Below are 20,599 nucleotides of genomic sequence, written 5' to 3'. Positions count from 1 at the left end.
GATACCCATATTGATAGGGTTCTGAACGTTTTTCAAATTGACCACTTCCCCCGGGGCACCTGGAACCTACTACAAAGCGGTCAGGGTAATAGATCGTCCTGAATATGCTTCCTGAAGCACCTCCATGAAAAATCCTGAAGTTTGCTACTCATTTTGATATGGTTTCGAACATTTTGCATATTGGCCACTCCCCCAGGACACCTGGAACCTACTGGTCATGGTCATGGAGTGGTCATGACAGCTGCTGGTTCTAAAATGCATTTTATAGTATCACCTCGAAAAATCTTGAAGTTTGATACCCATATTGATTGGGTTCTGAACGTTTTCAAATTGGCCACTTCTGGGCACCCGGAACCTACCACAGAGCGGTCAGGGCCACTGATCGTCCTGAATCTGCTTCCTGAAGCATCTCCATGAACAATCTTGAAGTTTGATACCCATATTGATAGGGTTCTGAACGCTTTTGAAATTGGCCACTTCCCCCGGGGCACCTGGAACCTACTACAGAGTGGTCAGGGCAACTGATCGTCCTGAATATGCTTCCTGAAGCATCTCCATGAAAAATCTTGAAGTTTGATACCCATATTGATAGGGTTCTGAACGTTTTTCAAATTGGCCACTTCCCCCAGGGCACCTTTAACCTACTACAGAATGGTCAGGGCAACTGATCATCCTGAATATGCTTCCTGAAGCATCTTCATGAAAAATCTTGAAGTTTGATACCCATATTGATAGGGTTCTGAACGTTTTTCAAATTGGCCACTTCCCCCGGGGCACCTGGAACCTACTACAGAGTGGTCAGGGCAACTGATCGTCGTCCTGCATATGCTTCCTGAAGCATCTCCATGAAAATCTTGAAGTTTGATACCCATATTGATTGGGTTCTGAACGTTTTCAAATTGGCCACTTCCCCAGGGCACCTGAAACCTACCACAGAGTGGTCAGGGCCACTGATCGTCCGGCATATGCTTCCTGAAGCATCTCCACGAAAAATCTTGAAGTTTGATACCCATATTGATAGGGTTCTGAATGTTTTTCAAATTGGCCACTTCCCCCGGGGCACCTGGAACCTACTACAGAGTGGTCAGGGCAACTGATCGTCCTGGATATGCTTCCTGAAGCATCTCCATGAAAGATCTTGAAGTTTAATACCCATATTGCTCGGGTTCTGAACGTTTTTCAAATTGGCCACTTCCCCCGGGGCACCTGGAACCTACTACAGAGTGGTCAGGGCAACTGATCGTCCTGCATATGCTTCCTGAAGCATCTCCATGAAAAATCTTGAAGTTTGATACCCATATTGATAGGGTTCTTAATGTTTTCAAATTGGCCACTTCCCAGGGCACCTGGAACCTACCACAGAGTGGTCAGGGCAACTGATCGTCCTGAATATGCTTCCTGAAGCATCTCCATGAAAAATCTTGAAGTTTGATACCCATATTGATAGGGTTCTGAACGTTTTTCAAATTGGCCACTTCCCCCGGAGCACCTGGAACCTACTACAGAGTGGTCAGGGCAACTGATCGTCCTGCATATGCTTCCTGAAGCATCTCCATAAAAAATCTTGAAGTTTGATACCAATATTGATATGGTACCGGATAATATATACGTGATTGGAAGGATATACATAATTGACCATAGTATCCGGAACCAGGTTTACTGAAATGGCCATATCTCGGATGTTTTTCAACGGATCTTAGCGCAACAGCCCGCATTCAATTTTCAATAAGATCTAGTTTCTAGGAAAAAAGTGTCTATCGATGTAACTTCAAACCACACAAAAATACGAGCGGCAGAAAAAATGTGTTTTTGACATGGCCTCCGAAAATCCGGAACATCTCCGGTGTCCGGTGGCCAGTATTCGTGACCGCACATGTTCCTAAATCTTGACTAAATTTGCCCTCGAATGCTTCCGGTTTTGTCCAATTTCATCAATTTTTCAAAAAGTTATAAGGATTTGAATTTGGGCCAAATTTTGGCTATCTCAATCATTTTGCCTAACCCCTGTATCTAGCAATTCAAGCTATGCGGGAAGCAGCAAGAAATTACGAATCTTTGTATCCAGTAGCTGCTCTGAAGAAAGCACTGGACATGTATATGGACGATTTTTTATCTGGAGCGAAGAACAACAACGAAGCAAGAAAACTTAGAAATCAAGTTTGCGAGATTCTGAGCTCCGCGGGATTTAACCTACGGAAATGGACATCCAATCGACCAGAGCTGCTGAGAGAAGGTGAATGTGTGAAACAAGAATCAGTAGTGATGAAGCTTGCTGAGCAGTCGGATGCAATCAAGGCTCTTGGTATCAACTGGCTGTCTACCGAAGACGTGTTTTCCTTCAAGGTCAGCCTTTCAGTGCACAGCGTACACACCAAAAGACAATTACTCTCCGTACGGGTGTTTGTCTCCAGTTATAGTGAAAATCAAGATCATTTTTCAACAAATGTGGTTGAGCGCAGTATTGTGGGACGATTCCTTGCCTGCGACAATTCAGGTACCATGGAAGGAGATCAAGGAAGGTCTGCACCTTTTGAAGCAAATTCGAATCCCTCGGTTTATAGTGAATTTCAACGACACACTGGAATTGCACGGGGTTTCAGATGCCTCCGAGATGGCGTACAGTGCGGTAGTATATAGCCGCCAAAACCAGGGTGGCCCTTATCAAACAAGTTTCGTTGCAACGCTTGGAGTTGAACGCAGCGGTGCTATTGGTAGAATTTTTGACGCGTATTACTCAAGCGCTTTCTCATCTCACAGTGCAATATTGGGCATGGACAGACAGCACTATTGTGCTTCAGTGGTTGTCTTCCCACCCCCGTAAGTGGAAGACCTATGTCGCAAATCGCATTTCCACAATACTAGAATCCCTGCCTCGCGAGTGCTGGAATCATGTCAGCAGCCAAGATAACCCTGCTGACTGCGCCTCTCGTGGCCTTTCTCCTGAAGAATTCGTGTCCTTCGAACTTTGGTTTAAGGGACCGCAGTGGCTGCACATGGATCAGGAATTTCATAAGATTGAACCCTACGATCCAGTCGCCGATGAAGATCATCTCGAGATACGCAAACTCAAGGTACTACATACCACCCCGATGTACATTAGAAGCAATTACGATATAGAACGGCAACTACTTAGCCGACGTTCCAGCTACGGTTTGGTAATGCGTGCCGGTAATGCGTGCCGGCAGGGTGGCCACCGAACCGGGAAAAACGGGAAAAGCGGGAAAAAGACGGGAAATTGAAGTCACCGGGAAAAAAAGCGGGAAAAACCGGGAATTCAGAACATTAACCGGGAAAAAATTAATTCTTGACAACTTACATTCAAAATTCTTCAAAGTTTTTAATGAGCTTGATATAAAAGGGAAATATTTTCACTTTTTATATTCATTATTCAATTGCATTCTAACTGAGTTATTTGATTTTAGTACAGAATGTTTGACTTATAAAACATAAGTAGTTTTTTTCTAGATCAAATTTTCTCTTCATCATTTTGATTCTAATTTATTGTAATTTCGAGTAAGCGGTTTTTTGACTGACGTGTGATATTGTACCGCTCATAAAAAAAATCTACTCCTCCGCTTATTTATAATCGCAACGAAAAATGAGCGCCAGATAGTCGCCTAAGAGAAACAAACATCCAGAAAAAAAGCTACAACTTTGATATTTTTGAAAATTCTGCCGTCACGTGGTAGATTGTGGCGATGAATGCTTTGATAGCACGTGATGTTTGTACTGCGGATACATTTTCCACATCTATGAGAGCCTTGGAAAATGATGACGAGAGTTGACATTGTGTTGCAAGGCACAATATTTTGTACGTAAAAGGAAAGCGGAAATTATTTCAAATCAATTCATGCGAACATTTGTTGTTGGATATCCTCAGTTATGTGGTTGAAGGCTATTCTATAGTATAGGACCTATACGATTTGTGATCAATTGAATCTGTCAATCAAAAACTTGGGCCAAATATGATTTTTTTTTTTGGCGCTTGGTGTGATTTGGTAGAACCCCGGCCATATGTAATAAAAATAATGTTATAAAGCATAAAATCATATAATCGAATATCGAAATATTCATTCTTTCGAATCTAATGTCCAAGTATGTCTTTGTACTTCTGTTATTTGTATGTAATTTCCAATTACACATAATTCGCAAAAAAACTGAATATAGTAAAAATATATATTTTAACACATGTTCAAGAGTTGTTTGGAATTATATTTGAAAATTCTTCAAATAATTGAAAATGGTTACTTCGTGAATATATCTGTCATATTCTGAAGAATAAAATATCTTTAGTTTAGTATTTTTCCACAACTAACCTAATACTATAGAAGGTTATGATGGTGAAAAAGATACTTTAAGATAGTTTTCTAATTTGTTACACGGGGAATAATGAATAGGTTCCAAAGCTTAGAACATTTCAATATACAAATATTGAATGGGGCCGTTCAAAGTCTTCAATAAAAATCCAAGATTTACTTTCAAGACATTAATTCTAGAAATTAAAAAAGTTAAGTTAAATAAATTACGAATCGAATGTTTTGATTGCCTAAAATGTGTTTAATTTTTGTTTGGAAAACTGAATAACTGAATAATAACAAAGATTATCTTCGGGTTGAATTTGTGTTCAAATAAGTTATTTAATAGTTTTGTAGATCTTTAGAAAAGTTATGCCAATCACTATAATGAGGTTATACAGTGCTTCACTTATTTCATTGCTAAGTTCCTAGGTTTAACACTGTAATTGAGTTTAATTTACTTTATAAGAAATAATTGTGTCTTTCCTCACATAATGTTGCGATAATTCAAAAAGCTCCATCAGTTACTCAGGAAGGTATTCTTTGAAATAGTCTGATTACGATGAAACCGGGCCCTCCTTAGCTGTGCGGTAAGATGCGTGGCTACAAAGCAAGACCATGCTGAGGGTGGCTGGGTTCGATTCCCGGTGCCACTCTAGACAATTTCGGATTGGAAATTGTCTCGACTTCCCTGGGCATAAAAGTATCATCGTGTTAGCCTCATGATATGCAGAAATGGTAACTTGGCTTAGAAACCTTGCAGTTAATAACTGTGGAAGTGCTTAATGAACACTAAGCTGCGAGGCGGCTCTGTCCCAGTGAGGGATGTAAGGCCAACAAAGAAGAAGAAGAAGAAGATGAAACCGAAAGCTAAACATTAAAAAGATGTTGGCTACACACTTAAAATAAATCGCCGAATTCGGTAAATTTTACCGAAATCACAACAGTAGAACTATTCGGTAAATAATTTTACTGATTTTCGGTGATTTTGACAGTTGAACAATGGAAAAATACAAAATCTGTAAAATAATTACCGAACAGTTCTGCTGTTGAGATTTCGGTGAAATTTACCGAATACGGTGAAATGAGTTAAGTGTGTATACTATAACTATAACTTTATTGCTTTCTGTGAACATTATGCTCTATGAAGGAAGAACCCTACTAGACTGGCATGCAATTTCCATTGGCACTGTCAGAAACTAACAAAAGTTGTGCATCCCAGAAAAAAATACGAATGTTTTGCAAAGTTACAAGTTCTAAGAAAAGAATCAAATCATTGTAATTAGGTGCCAATGTAGAATTACAATTCGATATTGATTAAATGCCGGTTAACATTCACTACATGGTAACGAAGCGCACAATTTCAGTATGCCTTTTTTTTAAACCATTTTCGTAAACACGTTGCTGGTTATTTCATGTATCTATCTTAAAGGTTCGTTACAAATTATCAGTTCCTTCGATATAAAACTAACCTCCAGTTTGGTCAGAAAATAAAATATCTAGTTAAAGTATAAAAACTCTTACCATAATTTGTTTCAAGTCAAATTAAAACCGGGAAAATTTGACAAAAATTACCGGGAAAAGCGGGAAAAAACCGGGAATTTGAAAATCGAATTTCAGTGGCCACCCTGATTGTTCTTCGTAAGCCGTCACTTCGTACGTGGCTGTAAGGTAGGCCGACACCTTATCCCTTGAAAAAAGGTCTAATACACCAGACCGAAACGTCGGGCAACAGTTCCATGAAGATAAAATCGATTATAAGAAACATCTCGACGGTTTCGGTTAGGATGGTGCATCGATCAGTTGTGATGGGGTCGGAGAGGTCTGTCATGCGACTGCTGAAAATCGACTGTCCGGCTTTGATTGTTATTCAATGTACCTGCCATTCCTTGGTTCTCTGCGCAAATTACGCATTTGAAAACTGCTGTCGTATTTATTTAGAGCAGTTGATGCGCGATATCTATAGCTACTTGTCATGCAGCCTTTTGCTATTTCTCCTTTCAAAAATTTTAAAGATGACTTTTGCAAAAATACAAGAGACAACTATCTTCCAAACTTTGAACAATATCTTCATGAGAAAACGAAGATCTACTTAGGCGTAGCGGCAGAGAACCGGATCTCTTGAAATCACGCAGAAAAAACTACGATAAAAACAAACATATTCTTCAGTTGTTCTCTATCTGTCGTGTTCGACGCTCGCGATTGCAGATAGCTCTGCAGAATTATATTCGCTCGGACGTTTTGGAGTTATTTATTGGAGTTATTGGAGCAACGGCACGATATTATGGAAATCTCGCTTAACTTTTCAAAAGGACCTAAGTAACATTTTTTCATGAATTAATTTGAATACTGCAATCAATAGCTTTCGTGCTGTACTGATGATTGCGCTATTCAAATTAATTCATGAAAAAAATGTTGCTTAGGTCTTTTTGAAAAGTTAAGCGAGAAATCATCAGTACCGTGCAATTTTGCTTTCCTGCCAATTCTCCGCGCCCGTCGTGGAGCGAAATTGCAAATTTTATCAAACAATTGGATGGTGATGTTGCATACGTCGAACCAGTGTATAAAATGACGGAGAACCGAAGTATTTGTATGAAGTACATCACGAAGGAGGCAATGCCGGAGTCTATAATCGAAAACGCGCCAACCAAAAATTTCGTATACGGCGACGGAAAAATCGATTGAAGTGTGTATGACGGTTGCAGGACAAAATGCACACTATGCCCGGGTGTTTGACCTCCATCCGGAAATCATTGACAAAGAACTGTCCTCGGTCTTTGGAAAATATGGAAAAGTGGATCGAATTGTGCGTGAAAAGTTCTCTGCAGGCTTGGGTCTCGATTACGTGTACACGGGCGTCAGAGGTGTATATATTGTTCTTGAAGATGATATTCCGTCATCGATTGAGGTATGCAACAAAAAAGGAAAGGTTTTCTATGATGGACTAAAAAACAAATGCTTTGTGTGTCAATCGGAAGGACACCGAAAAAATTCCTGTCCAGAAAGATTGAATTGGAGTCAGCAGAAATCATATGCAGGAATAGTTAGAAACCTGGATCAACATCAGGAGCCGGATCCAATAGTTGATGAAATTCATTCATTCATTCTCTTCCTGCTTGAAGACAGACAAACATGTTTTCGCCTACTTTATAGAATGCATTTACGTCAATATTACTTTGGTAATTTGATAAAATTTTCCTTGAGATCTCCATACTAAGCTTTTTCAGCACAATCTGTATGTTGTTAATAAATTCCTTCGGGTTTTCAAGGATTTCAAGGGCACATTACTCAATACGGAAGCAAATGGAAGCAACGCACAACTGTATTTTTTCCTATTTCGACGCAGCAAATTTGAAATAATAAAAATGACAGTTGTGCGTTGCTCCCATATTAAGTGGATGGAAAAGATTTCACTTTGTTCATAATTATTGGTAATAAAACTTAGTTCCTATTCGCCATACTTTCAACGTACGAACTACTTCAGGCAGATTTTTTAATTTATAATTTTCTTTGAAGTACATTTCCCATTAAAGTTACGAATGGTCAATTTCTTCACCTCCTTTTAACTATTAAGCGGTGCCCATACGATTAAACCTGGTTTAAGCACTAAGCGGAAGTTAAGAAATCGACCCTAGCAGAAGTAATTTCTGAGATACCAAATAAATATTTTCTGTATGTATTGTGTATGTCGTTTTTCTAATAATGCTTCATTTATTTGCAGACGGAACTTCTGAACCAAGATCGTCGCCTAGTGGCTGCCTTGGACCTGTACTTTCTCCAGATGGATGGCTCTCGCTACAAGATGTCGATTGTTTACGCACCCTACCTACTGCTGATCACCAAGGAGGGTCACGCCTTAGAGGTTGCCAAATTTCTCTCGCGAAAGTACGAAGGTCAGCTGCAGAAGGTCGAACACATAAGTAAGGAGGATCTGGATTTGCCCAACCATTTGAGCGGGCTAAAGCAGAACCTTTTGAAGCTGACTTTTGCCAACACCAGCCACATGAATAAGGTTAAGAAGGATCTGTCGGCGGCGGTGCGGAAGAACAAGGAACGTGACAAGACCAACACGATCTACATGCAGATGCTGAGTAGTGCGCTGACCGTTTCCTCGGAGAGCGCGGGGAATTCATCGGCCGTCCAGAACACGGACTTCTACGAAAGCATCATGGATATGCGAGAGCACGACGTCCCCTATCACGTGCGGGTGTCGATCGATTTGAACATCTTTTGCGGTTTGTGGTACACGATGCGTGGCCGAGGGGACGATGAACCACCGATCGTTACGCCGCGGCCGGATATTCTGGACCGACCGGAACCGGTGGTGCTGGCGTTCGACATCGAGACGACTAAGCTGCCGTTGAAGTTTCCTGATGCGCAGACGGATCAGATCATGATGATTTCGTACATGATCGACGGGCAAGGCTATCTGATTACGAATCGGGAAATCATCAGTGCCGAGGTAGAGGACTTCGAGTACACACCGAAACCGGAGTTCGAGGGGCAGTTCATTGTGTTCAACGAACTGAGCGAGATGGCGTTGATTCAGAAATTTTTCGATCATATTCTTGACGTGAAACCGCACATTTTTGTGACGTACAACGGTGACTTTTTCGATTGGCCGTTTGTGGAGGCCAGAGCGGCCGTCTACGATCTGGATATGAAGCGGGAGATTGGGTTTTCGAAGGTGAACCAGAGAGATGGGAACTATCTGTGCCGACCGGCGATGCACATGGATTGTTTGTGCTGGGTGAAGCGAGATTCGTATTTGCCGGTTGGGTCGCAAGGTTTGAAGGCCGTCGCGAAGAGTAAGCTGCGGTACGATCCGGTCGAGCTGGATCCCGAGGAGATGTGTAAAATGGCTGTGGAGCAACCGCAAGTGCTGTCGAACTATTCTGTATCGGACGCTGTTGCCACTTATTATCTGTACATGAAGTACGTGCATCCGTTCATATTTGCCTTGGCCACAATTATTCCGATGGAACCGGATGAAATTCTTCGCAAGGGCTCGGGAACGCTGTGCGAATCACTTCTCATGAAGGAGGCTTTCCACGCGCGGATTGTGTTTCCTAACAAGCAAGTCTCGGAACTGAATAAACTGACCCCCGATGGGCATGTCCTTGACATGGAAACGTACGTTGGAGGTCACGTGGAAGCTCTGGAGTCTGGAGTTTTTCGAGCGGATATTTCCACCCGTTTCCGATTGGATCAAGACATGCTGATGCAGCTGCATGACAATGTGGATAAAGTGCTGGAGCACGCGATCGTCACCGAAGAGGGGGTTCCATTGGATCAGGTCACTAATATGGAGGAGGTTGCGGAACAGATTCGGGCAGCGTTGCAGCAGCTCCATGATGCCCCGTCCCGTATTGAGCAGCCCGTAATCTACCATCTGGACGTCGGAGCTATGTACCCGAACATCATTCTGACCAACCGGTTGCAGCCATCGTCCATGATATCGGAGACGGATTGCGCCGCGTGTGATTTTAACAAACCCGACGCTCAGTGTAAGCGCGACATGGAATGGATGTGGCGTGGAGAGATGCTTCCGGCCAGTCGAAACGAGTTTCAGCGAATTCAACAGCAGCTGGAAACAGAGAAATTTCCGCCACTTTTCCCCGGCGGTCCAGTCAGAGCCTTCCATGAGCTTTCCAAAGAAGACCAAGCCAACTATGAGAAGAAACGATTGGCTGACTACTGTAGGAAGGCGTACAAGAAGACAAAGATCACCAAGTTGGAAACCCGGACGTCCACCATCTGTCAAAAGGAGAACAGTTTCTATGTGGACACGGTGAGAGCGTTCCGTGATCGTCGTTACGAGTACAAGGCTTTAACGAAGGTGGCTAAGGCAGCCGTGGCTTCGGCGCTGAAGAGTGGCGACGCAGGCGAAATTAAGGCGGCCAAGGGCAGAGAAGTCCTATACGATTCCCTCCAGTTGGCGCACAAATGTATTCTAAATTCCTTCTACGGATACGTGATGCGAAAGGGAGCCCGCTGGCATAGTATGTCAATGGCAGGGATCGTGTGTCTGACAGGTGCGAATATAATCACAAAAGCAAGGGAGATCATCGAAAAAGTTGGTCGTCCACTGGAACTCGATACCGACGGTATTTGGTGCATTCTGCCGGCTTCCTTTCCCCAGGAGTTCACCGTGTTGACCAACCACGCCAAAAAGAAGAAGATCAACGTGTCGTATCCGAACGCCGTGCTGAACACCATGGTGAAAGATCACTTCACAAACGATCAGTACCATGTGCTGGATAAGCCATATGAATCCGGGAGTCCAGCGGTTTATTCGATCAAGCCGGAGAACTCGATCTTCTTTGAAGTGGACGGACCGTATTTGGCAATGGTCTTGCCGGCAGCCAAAGAAGAGGGCAAAAAGCTGAAAAAACGTTACGCTGTGTTCAACTTCGATGGATCGCTGGCCGAACTGAAGGGTTTCGAGGTCAAACGGCGAGGTGAATTGCAATTGATCAAGATCTTCCAGAGTTCGGTGTTCGAGGCGTTTCTGCAGGGTTCGACGCTGGAACAGTGCTATGCCTCCGTGGCCAAGATCGCCGACTACTGGTTGGATGTGTTGTACAGCAAGGGTCACAATATGCCAGATAGTGAATTATTTGAGTTGATTTCAGAAAATCGGTCCATGTCCAGGAAGCTGGAGGACTATGGCGAACAGAAGTCTACCTCGATTTCGACGGCGAAGCGTCTGGCAGAATTTTTGGGCGATCAAATGGTGAAGGACGCGGGTTTGGCCTGCAAGTTTGTCATATCGAGAAAGCCAGATGGGGCACCGGTTACGGAGAGGGCGATCCCGCTGGCGATTTTCCAGTCTGAGCCGAGCATTCGAAGGCACTACCTGCGTAAATGGCTGAAGGATAACTCAATGGGAGACGCTGACATCCGAGATGTGCTGGACTGGCAGTACTACATTGAACGATTAGGTGGAACTATCCAGAAGATCATCACAATTCCAGCGGCGTTGCAAGGTTTGAATAATCCCGTGCCGCGAGTTCAACACCCGGACTGGTTGCACAAAAAGATGCTGGAGAAAAATGACACGTTGAAGCAGAGGAGAATCAGTGAGATGTTTACGGTTAAGGAGAAACCCCCGATGCAGGATATTGAGGATCTGGGTCGAGCGCGATCGCGATCGCCTAGCGTCGGTCCGAATGTTCCGATTGCAAATTCCAAACGTCGCAGAACGCCGTCAACAGAAGACGCTGCGGCAACACCAGAGCCGAAAACCTGGCGAGAAGCCTTAGGGTCACCTCCGCCGATTGGAGACACGAAGAAGGAGCTCCAAGCGTGGTTGGCGTTCCACAAGAAGAAATGGAAATGGCAACTGGCGCAAAGAAGTAAGTTCCGTAACACTGGAAATAAACGAGCTCGTGTGGATGATCGCGAAGCACCCTCGACTACGATCGCATCCGGCCGCGCGGCGGCTACTTTGGGTGGTTTCCTTCGAAAGACGCAACGATCGCTGATCGAGAGAACCTGGCAGGTACTCCAGATCTTGCAGTCAGATGAAATGGGTAACTTTGTAATTTGGGCCATGGTTGGAGAGGAGCTTCACAGGATCAAGCTGGTCATTCCCAGGATTTTCTACGTCAACCAACGCTGGTCGGCGCCTCCGGAGGAAGGGGCTTTGTGGAAAAAGGTTCATCGCATACTGCCGCGATCACGCCCAGCTCATCAACTGTATCAGTATGTGGTTCCCGAACAGATCTTCCAAGAAAATAGTTTGGGATTGTTGGCAGATTTGGCCACTCCAGATATCGAAGGAATTTACGAGACCCAAGTCTCGCTTGAATTCCGTGCAATCATGGATATGGGCTGTACGTGCGCTGTGCAGCGATCAGAGTCCCGGATCCTGGCAAACATGACCACCAAAGAAATGGACACTTTCAACATTCGTCAGCTGGAACTGAAACCCAACGATTCTGCATCCTACTTGCAAAACGAAAGAAGTATGAAAAAGATCTACCTTTACCAACACAGCATTATCTCGGGAAAGCGAGAAATTTGGGGTCTGTTCATGGGTGCCAGCAAAGTGGTTGTGATCATCATTTTCGACAGCGTTCGTACCCATCAGCTCCCCACGCTAAAAAGCCTCTACCAGTCAGAACGAAGGGTCCTTATTTCTACTGGATTAAGCAAAGAAGAGGACCTTCCGCCGGATGATTTGACGTTCCGTGACTTCGTCGAAGTCGACATCACCCAAGTCTACAAACGGCTTGCCTTAACTTTGATCGGTTACAAGGAAGAGAAACGTGGCCCAACCATCCTGTGCGCCCAGACCAGATTCAGTCTTCAGAAGCTTAACCAGCTGATTCCGGCCTGTACGGAGTTTCCGGAGGCTCAAATTCACATCTCCGATGACGCATCGTTGCTGTACGGCTTGGACTGGCAACGGATTGGCGCGCGGATTATGATTCGTCACTATCTTAATCTGCATAATGTGACCCGCATGATGCTGGATCAGTGTCGCTACTTCCAGATTCCGCTCGGCAATATGCCCGCTGATGCTATCCTGTTTGGGTCGGATCTGACCTTCGCTCGCCACTTGCAGAAGCATAATTTTGTTCTGTGGTGTTCGCCATCTTCAAGACCGGACTTGGGAGGCCGCGAAGCGGACGACAGTCGACTGTTGGCGGAGTTCGAAGACAACATATCGGTGGTTCAAAACCGACAGGGCTTTTATGGCAACGTGTGCGTGGAATTGGCCATCGATAGTTTGGCCATTTCAGCGCTGCTGCAGGCAAGTCGCGTCCAGGAGATGGAAGGAGCAGCTTCGGCGATCACTTTCGATGTGGTACCGCAGGCATCCTTGAACGACATGATCACCAATCAGGGCCAAGCCCTCCCGAGCTACGACGAAACGGCGTTGTGTTCACAGGCGTTCCGCGTGATGCGATCGATGGTTAACGTCTGGCTGCGTGATGTTTCACTCAGTAAGAGCGACTTTGCCGACTACCAGATCATCCACTTTTACCGGTGGGTGCGATCGTCACGGGCACTGTTGTACGATCCCGCCCTGCGGCGGGCGCTGAACAATCTCATGAGAAAGCTGTTCCTTCAGATGATATCCGAGTTCCAGCGGTTGAAGGCGGAGATCATCTACGCGGATTTCAACCGGATTTTGATCAACACTGGCAAGAAAACGGTGGCGGACGCGATCGGTTACACCGATTACGTGGTGCAAAGTATCCGCAACAAGGAGCTCTTTCACAGCATATCGATCTCGTATAAGCGCGCGTGGGAGATTTTGTTGTGGATCGATCCGGCCAACTACAGCGGAATTAGTGTGCCAAAACGTCCGAATGCGGATGGAAGCCAAAGTGAGCCTACTGGGGAGGAAGAAGCCCAGCTTCAAGTGCACTGGAACATAGCGGAACAGCTACCGGCGGAAGCGGATTGTAAGAATAACTTTGACAGCTTTATTATTATGTTTATGCAAAAGTTGGCGAACGGCGTTCCACCTGCAACATCGGTACAGGATTTGTCCCACGTGGCGTACGGTATGGTGCAGAGGATGCATAAAAACTATGGCCGAGGCATGGAGGGACCGGCGCTTGAATTTATCAAGGCACTGTGCAAGGTACTGGAGGTGAATAAAGACATTGGCGAGGAGGTAAGTCAGATAATCAAATTTGTTATTTTGAGAATAACATTTTTTTTTAAATCTAATAGTTAACAAGTCTCCGTCGAAATATGCTACATCTGGTGGGAATCGGCGATTTTAGCGACAAAGCCGTCTGGAAGGAGCCGCAGAAATCGTACGTTCTGAGCGAGGTGATCTGCAAGGCTTGCAATCATTGCCGGGACGTGGATCTGCGCAAAGATGGGAATCGTGCGATCCGGGACGGCGGCGTAGTGTGGATGTGTCCGCAGTGTAATGCGGATTACGATTCGGTAGAATTGGAAATGCGCCTGCTGGAGGTGGTCGAGCGGAAGATGATGTCCTACACGCTGCAGGATCTGCGCTGCGGGCGGTGCAAGCAAATCAAGCGGGAGAACTTGGCCGAGTTTTGCTCGTGTGCTGGAAGCTTTGAGAATTTGATTTCTGCTGGTGAACTGCGACGGTTGCTTAACAGCTTTCTGACCGTGGCCGAAAATTGCAAGATGCCTTTGCTGAAGGAGTCGGTTGAGCACATGTTGAATACCACCTAAGCGGACGTGAAAAAAGGTAATTCACTTCCTGGATATTTATATTCAATACACGTAATTTGGTTTTTAAACATTTGTAACTTTAAAAAGGTGTCGATATTCAGATAGAGAAATGTCCTTTTCTTTCAAGAAAACCCGACTTAATCCACCTACAGTGAACGCAACCCTTCTTACACTTTTGAATGGTTGTGTGTGCCCAGTGCATATTACAATTTCTATGCATATGACCTTCAATTGAATGTAAAATAACTGATATTATCATGCTTTTAACGATTTCAAAATAAAAAAAGGGATATTTCTGGAAACTTAAAATTTTTTAAAAGATACAAAAAGACTGCAGATTTGATTTGCCGCCTTAAATGGCAATATTACAGCTTCTGTTTAAGCCCAAAAGAGTTCAAATCGGGTCATAGACGGCTGAGATATTGGTGTGACAATTCTTCATTAGTAGTCTGAAAATATGTCTCATATTCGTATTTCACAGATATCTCTGAAACCGAATTTCCTATTGCAGAAAAAAATGAATGGGTCCAATGACAAAAACATAGCTTTCGTTTAAAGATAAAATCGCACAAATCGGTCCAAGGACGACTGAGATCTTGATGGGACATATTTTACCAATGTGTGAAGTTGATACGTCTAATGCTTTATGTTCGTATTTCAGAGATATCTCCGGAACCCAATGTCTAATTGCAAAAACAAAATACAATGGGTTCAATGGCAAAGTCATAGCTTTCGTTTAAAGATAAAATCATGCAAATTGGTTTACAGACGGCTGAGATATTCATGTGACATTATTTTGTTAGTTTTCTGAAAATGCACTTCATGTTCGTATTTCTCACATATCTCTGGAACCAAATGACCGATTGCAAAAAAAATTGAACTCGTACAATGACAAAGTCATAGCTTTCGTTTAAAGATAAAATCATGCAAATTGGTTTACAGACGGCTGAGATATTCATGTGACATTATTTTGTTAGTTTTCTGAAAATGCACTTCATGTTCGTATTTCTCACATATCTCTGGAACCAAATGACCGATTGCAAAAAAAATTGAACTCGTACAATGACAAAGTCATAGCTTTCGTTTAGTGTTAAAATCGTGCAAATCGGTTCACGGACGGCTGAGATCTTGATGTGAGATTTTTGTAACGCACACACACACGCACACACGCACACACACACACACACACACACACACACACACACACACACACACACACACACACACACACACACACACACACACACACACACACACACACACACACACACACACACACACACACACACACACACACACACACACACACACACACACACACACACACACACACACACACACACACACACACACACACACACACACACACACACACACACACACACACACACACACACACACACACACACACACACACACACACACACACACACACACACACACACACACACACACACACACACACACACACACACACACACACACACACACACACACACACACACACACACACACACACACACACACACACACACACACACACACACACACACACACACACGCACACACACACACACACACACACACACACACACACACACACACACACACACACACACACACACACACACACACACACACACACACACACACACACACACACACACACACACACACACACACACACACACACACACACACACACACACACACACACACACACACACACACACACACACACACACACACACACACACACACACACACACACACACACACACACACAGGGGGCAGCAGGGACTTTGTCCAAGGGCTTGACGACCCCTCCCCATGGCCACTGCGAGTTAGGGGGCCTGCCTAGAACGTGGTGGGGTTTGACAGTGGGCTCTGTTGAACCTCTATAAAAAGCTGCATGTGTTTGCAAGCAGGCCCTATCACAGCGACCGTGCGCCGCTCAAAGCACACAAGCCCAACAGGTGTGCCAACCGGCACATCAGGATTGATGCCAGTAAGATCCTGATTATGGTATACTGGTCACGGCAAACGACATTGGACGATTCTCGGTTTTTGGATAGGATTAGGCGTATATGGGCTGACAGTCGAGCTATTCTGTTTCCTGAGTAAAAAAGAGCGACATCTTTTTGAAATGGCAAGCAGGCTAATGGTTCGTCTGCCTCCGTCCCGGTAAACAACCTGGCAGGCCTCCGGTAACGCTCAACACTTGTCACCTATACCGGTGGGTAGTAGGTTCAGATGCACCATTCCTGATTTACGCCGATCCGGCTCTGAACACGGTGTTATAAGGCACCGGAGTCAACCCTTGCATGGACCTCACTGTTACAAAGGCACCCATGGGATCACAAGAGGCGACTATCTACAACAGGAAGAGATAACGGCCCGGAGGGGGACCCTTTACATGGAAACAAATTCTACAATCAACGAAGGAGCAGGCGGTGCGAATGTTTTCGCAAAGAGTGGGAGGCTGCAGCGATCTCCAGTGATGGCGCAGGCAGCAGTAGCAAGTACCAGCAGTATGGCCAAGGCTGCTGAGAACCAGGCAGGCCAACAGGAGCTAGGATCCGGAAATAGGGTGTCCACCCCAAAATCGGAAAGTAGTGCTATTCAGGAGGATCTACAATTTGGGAGGTCCAACCTGATGGAGGTGCGGAAGCGAGTCAACGAGCTCTATGACTTCGTGAAGGACAAGCACAATGTTCACACGAAGATCAAGCTTCTAGTGACGAGCATCAAGTCCGCCGTTAAATCTGCTGAGCACGAACAGAACGCGCTCAAAAGTAGAGCGGAAGCAGCTGAAAAAGCACTGAAAGATGCAGCGGAGCATACAACAGTCGAGACACTGCAAACACCAATGAGCTCCCGAAATACTCGCACGGAGAAGCGAAGCAGGGACTCTCCAGGAGAGCAGGAAATCCCGAAGAAGCAGCGGAACGTGCAAGATAGTGCTAGCGTACTGAAGGAAGGCGTCAAGAACGGTGATTGGCAAACCGTGGAAAGTCAGCGAGAGAAGAGAAATAAGCAGAAGGAGTACGTGGAAAGAAGCAGCAGAAGAAGAAAGAAAAACATCGCTCTTCTCGTGAGCGGGTCAAGGGGGACGCCTTGATAGTCGAAGTGAGCGACAAGACGACATACGCAGCGATATTACGGAAGGTGAGAGAAGACCCGGTGCTCAAGGACTTGGGTGAAAAAGTTGTGAGGACTAGGCGTACTCAGAAGGGGGAATTGCTGTTCGAGCTGAAGAAGGATCCCACGGTCAAGAGCTCGGCCTTCCGGGAGCTCATTGCCAATTCCTTAGGTAGTGAAGGAAACGTAAGGGCTTTAACGCAGGAGGCCGTGGTCGAATGCAGAGACCTGGACGAGATCACCACGATAGACGAACTGAGGGATGCACTGATCTCACAATGCATGCTGGGCGAAGTTCAGATGACCATTCGGTTGAGGAAAGCGTACGGTGGTACACAAATAGCAGCGATACGACTACCGGTAGATGCCGCCAACAAAATGGTGGAGGTGGCCAAGGTGAAGGTCGGATGGTCTATGTGTCCGTTGAGACTCACCCCTCGAATCACCAAACAGATGGAGCGATGCTTCAAATGTATGGCATTTGGACACCAGGCGCGAAACTGCAGTGGCCCAGACAGATCCGGTCTTTGTAGGAAATGTGGTGGAGAAGGACACGTTGCTAGGGACTGCACGAAGCAACCAAGATGCCTGCTCTGCAAACCGGAGGATGGAAACGACCACATGACGGGTGGCTTTCAATGCCCTGCCTACAAGAAGGCGATGGCGGGCCGAGATTAATGGAGATCATCCAGTTGAATCTCAACCATTGCGACACCGCACAGCAGCTGTTGTGGCAGTCGACAACAGAAGCAATGTGCGACGTGGCAATTATTGCTGAGCCGTACCGGATTCCTTCTGACAACGGCAACTGGGTGGCGGATGCTACGGGGATTGCGGCTATCCAAGTGATGGGCAGATTTCCTATCCAAGAGGTGGTAGACAGTTCAAGCGAGGGTTTCGTAATCGCCAAAATTAACGGGATCTTTGTCTGTAGCTGTTACGCACCCCAAGGTGGACTTTGGAGCAGTATAACCGGATGCTGGACTCACTCACGGAGAAGCTGATCGGCCGAAATCCAGTGATCATCGGAGGCGATTTCAATGCTTGGGCAGTGGATTGGGGAAGCAGACTGACTAACGCCAGAGGTTACAGTTTGCTGGAGGCGCTGGCTAAGCTGGAAGTAAGATTGTGCAACGAAGGTACCGTTAGTACATTCCGCAGAGATGGCAGGAGTCCATCATCGATGTCACGTTCTGCAGTCCGTCGATGGCGAGGAACATGAACTGGAGAGTTTGTGAAGAATATACCCATAGCGATCATCAGGCGATCCGATATAGTGTTGGAACACGAACTCCGGCGGTACGACGGTCTAGTTGGCGAAGATGGAAGACCAAGGACTTCGATAAGGATCTTTTATCGAAGCACTTCGAGTGAACAGCGACGCTACAAACCTTGACGCAGACCAACTGACGGAAACGCTAGCGAGGGCTTGCGATGCGACGATGCCGAGGAAATTGAAGCCAACGAATAGCCGACGGCCAAGTTACTGGTGGAACGAAAATCTTGCTAACCTTCGCGCTGCCTGTCTCAGAGCTAGGAGACACGTTCAGAGGGCACGGTCTGAAATGGTCAGAGAGGAGCGAAAGATAGTTTTCCGTGAAGCTAGAGCGGCATTCAAACGGGCGATCCAAATCAGCAAGTCTAACTGCTTCAAGGAGTTGTGCCAGGAAGCTGACGCTGATCCTTGGGGTAACGCTTATCGAGTTGTGACAAAGAAGATCAGGGGTCCAGCGACGCCAGCCGAAATGTGTCCAGACAAGCTGAAGATCATCGTGGACGGTCTTTTCCCGCAGCATGGTTCTACGACGTGGCCGCGTACGCCGTACGAAGATGAAGACCGAGTAACCGCTGCAGGTATGCAAGTCACCAATGACGAGCTATTATCAGTGGCGAAAGGTTTGAAGTTGAAAAAAGCTCCGGGTCCGGATGGAATTCCAAATGTGGCTCTAAAATCCGCGATTTTGGCGTTCCCGGATCTGTTCAGGATGGTACTGCAGAAGTGTTTAGTAGACGGTAATTTTCCGGACACGTGGAAGATCCAGAAACTGGTGCTGCTGCCGAAACCAGGAAAACCGCCGGGGAATCCAGCATCGTATAGGCCCATATGTCTGCTGGATACACTGGGGAAGCTTCTGGAAAGGGTTATCCTTAATAGGCTTACACAGTTCACGGAGGGTGAGACTGGCTTATCGGAAAAACAGTTCGGATTCCGCAAAGGCAGATCGACTGTGGATGCAATCAGGACAGTCATTGAAGATGCAAAGAGGGCGTCCAAGAAGAAGAGGAGCGGCAATCGGTTCTGCGCGGTAGTGACGATTGACGTCAAAAACGCGTTCAATAGTGCCAGCTGGGAGGCCATCGCCGCAGCGCTGCATGGAATGCGAATCCCCGACTTCCTGTGTAAGATCCTTAGGAGCTACTTCCTGAACCGGATTCTGGTTTACGACACGAACTCGGGGCAGAAGTCGATCAGGGTTACGGCGGGCGTTCCACAAGGGTCCATACTAGGCCCGACGTTATGGAATGTGATGTACAACGGGTGCTGATGCTGAAGTTGCCCAAAGGTGTAAAGATTTACGGATTCGCGGATGATGTCGTCCTAACGATAACCGGTGAGTCACTGGAGGAGGTGGAAATGCTGGTGGCGGAAGCGACCGACGCAGTAGAAACCTGGATGAATGGAGTCAAGCTGCAGCTGGCTCATCACAAAACGGAAGTGATGCTGGTCAGCAACTGCAAAGTAATCCAGCGGATGCAGATTACCATTGGAGGGCACGACATCCCGTCGGTGCGGACTCTGAGACATCTAGGTGTGATGATTGATGACCGGTTGAACTTCAACACCCACGTGGACTATTCCTGTGAAAAGGCGGCTCAAATGATCAGTGCGTTAGCAAGGATCATGCCGAACGTCGGCGGTCCGAAAGGCAGCAGTAGGCGTCTTCTTGCGTCAGTATCATCCTCGATACTAAGGTACGGAGTTCCAGCCT

General features: G+C 45.9%; 1 protein-coding gene across 1 annotated transcript in view; it reads left to right on the top strand.

Annotated features, from left to right (window-relative positions):
• The window catches only part of LOC134220180 (DNA polymerase epsilon catalytic subunit 1), a 38,684-nt gene extending 24,130 nt beyond the window's left edge, over window positions 1-14,554 (top strand). The window contains exons 3-4 of the mRNA XM_062699167.1: window positions 8,017-13,929; window positions 13,989-14,554. Of these exons, the coding sequence (XP_062555151.1) occupies window positions 8,017-13,929; window positions 13,989-14,468 (6,393 nt within the window). The 3' untranslated portion in view covers window positions 14,469-14,554. The remainder of the gene's footprint in view (window positions 1-8,016; window positions 13,930-13,988) is intronic.
• The last annotated feature ends 6,045 nt before the right edge of the window (window positions 14,555-20,599 follow it).

This window comes from Armigeres subalbatus, chromosome 1, assembly GCF_024139115.2.
Source record: "Armigeres subalbatus isolate Guangzhou_Male chromosome 1, GZ_Asu_2, whole genome shotgun sequence".
Taxonomy (NCBI): domain Eukaryota; kingdom Metazoa; phylum Arthropoda; class Insecta; order Diptera; family Culicidae; genus Armigeres; species Armigeres subalbatus.
The sequence above is the reverse complement of the archived record's forward strand: the minus strand, read 5'-3'. Positions and strand labels throughout refer to the sequence as shown.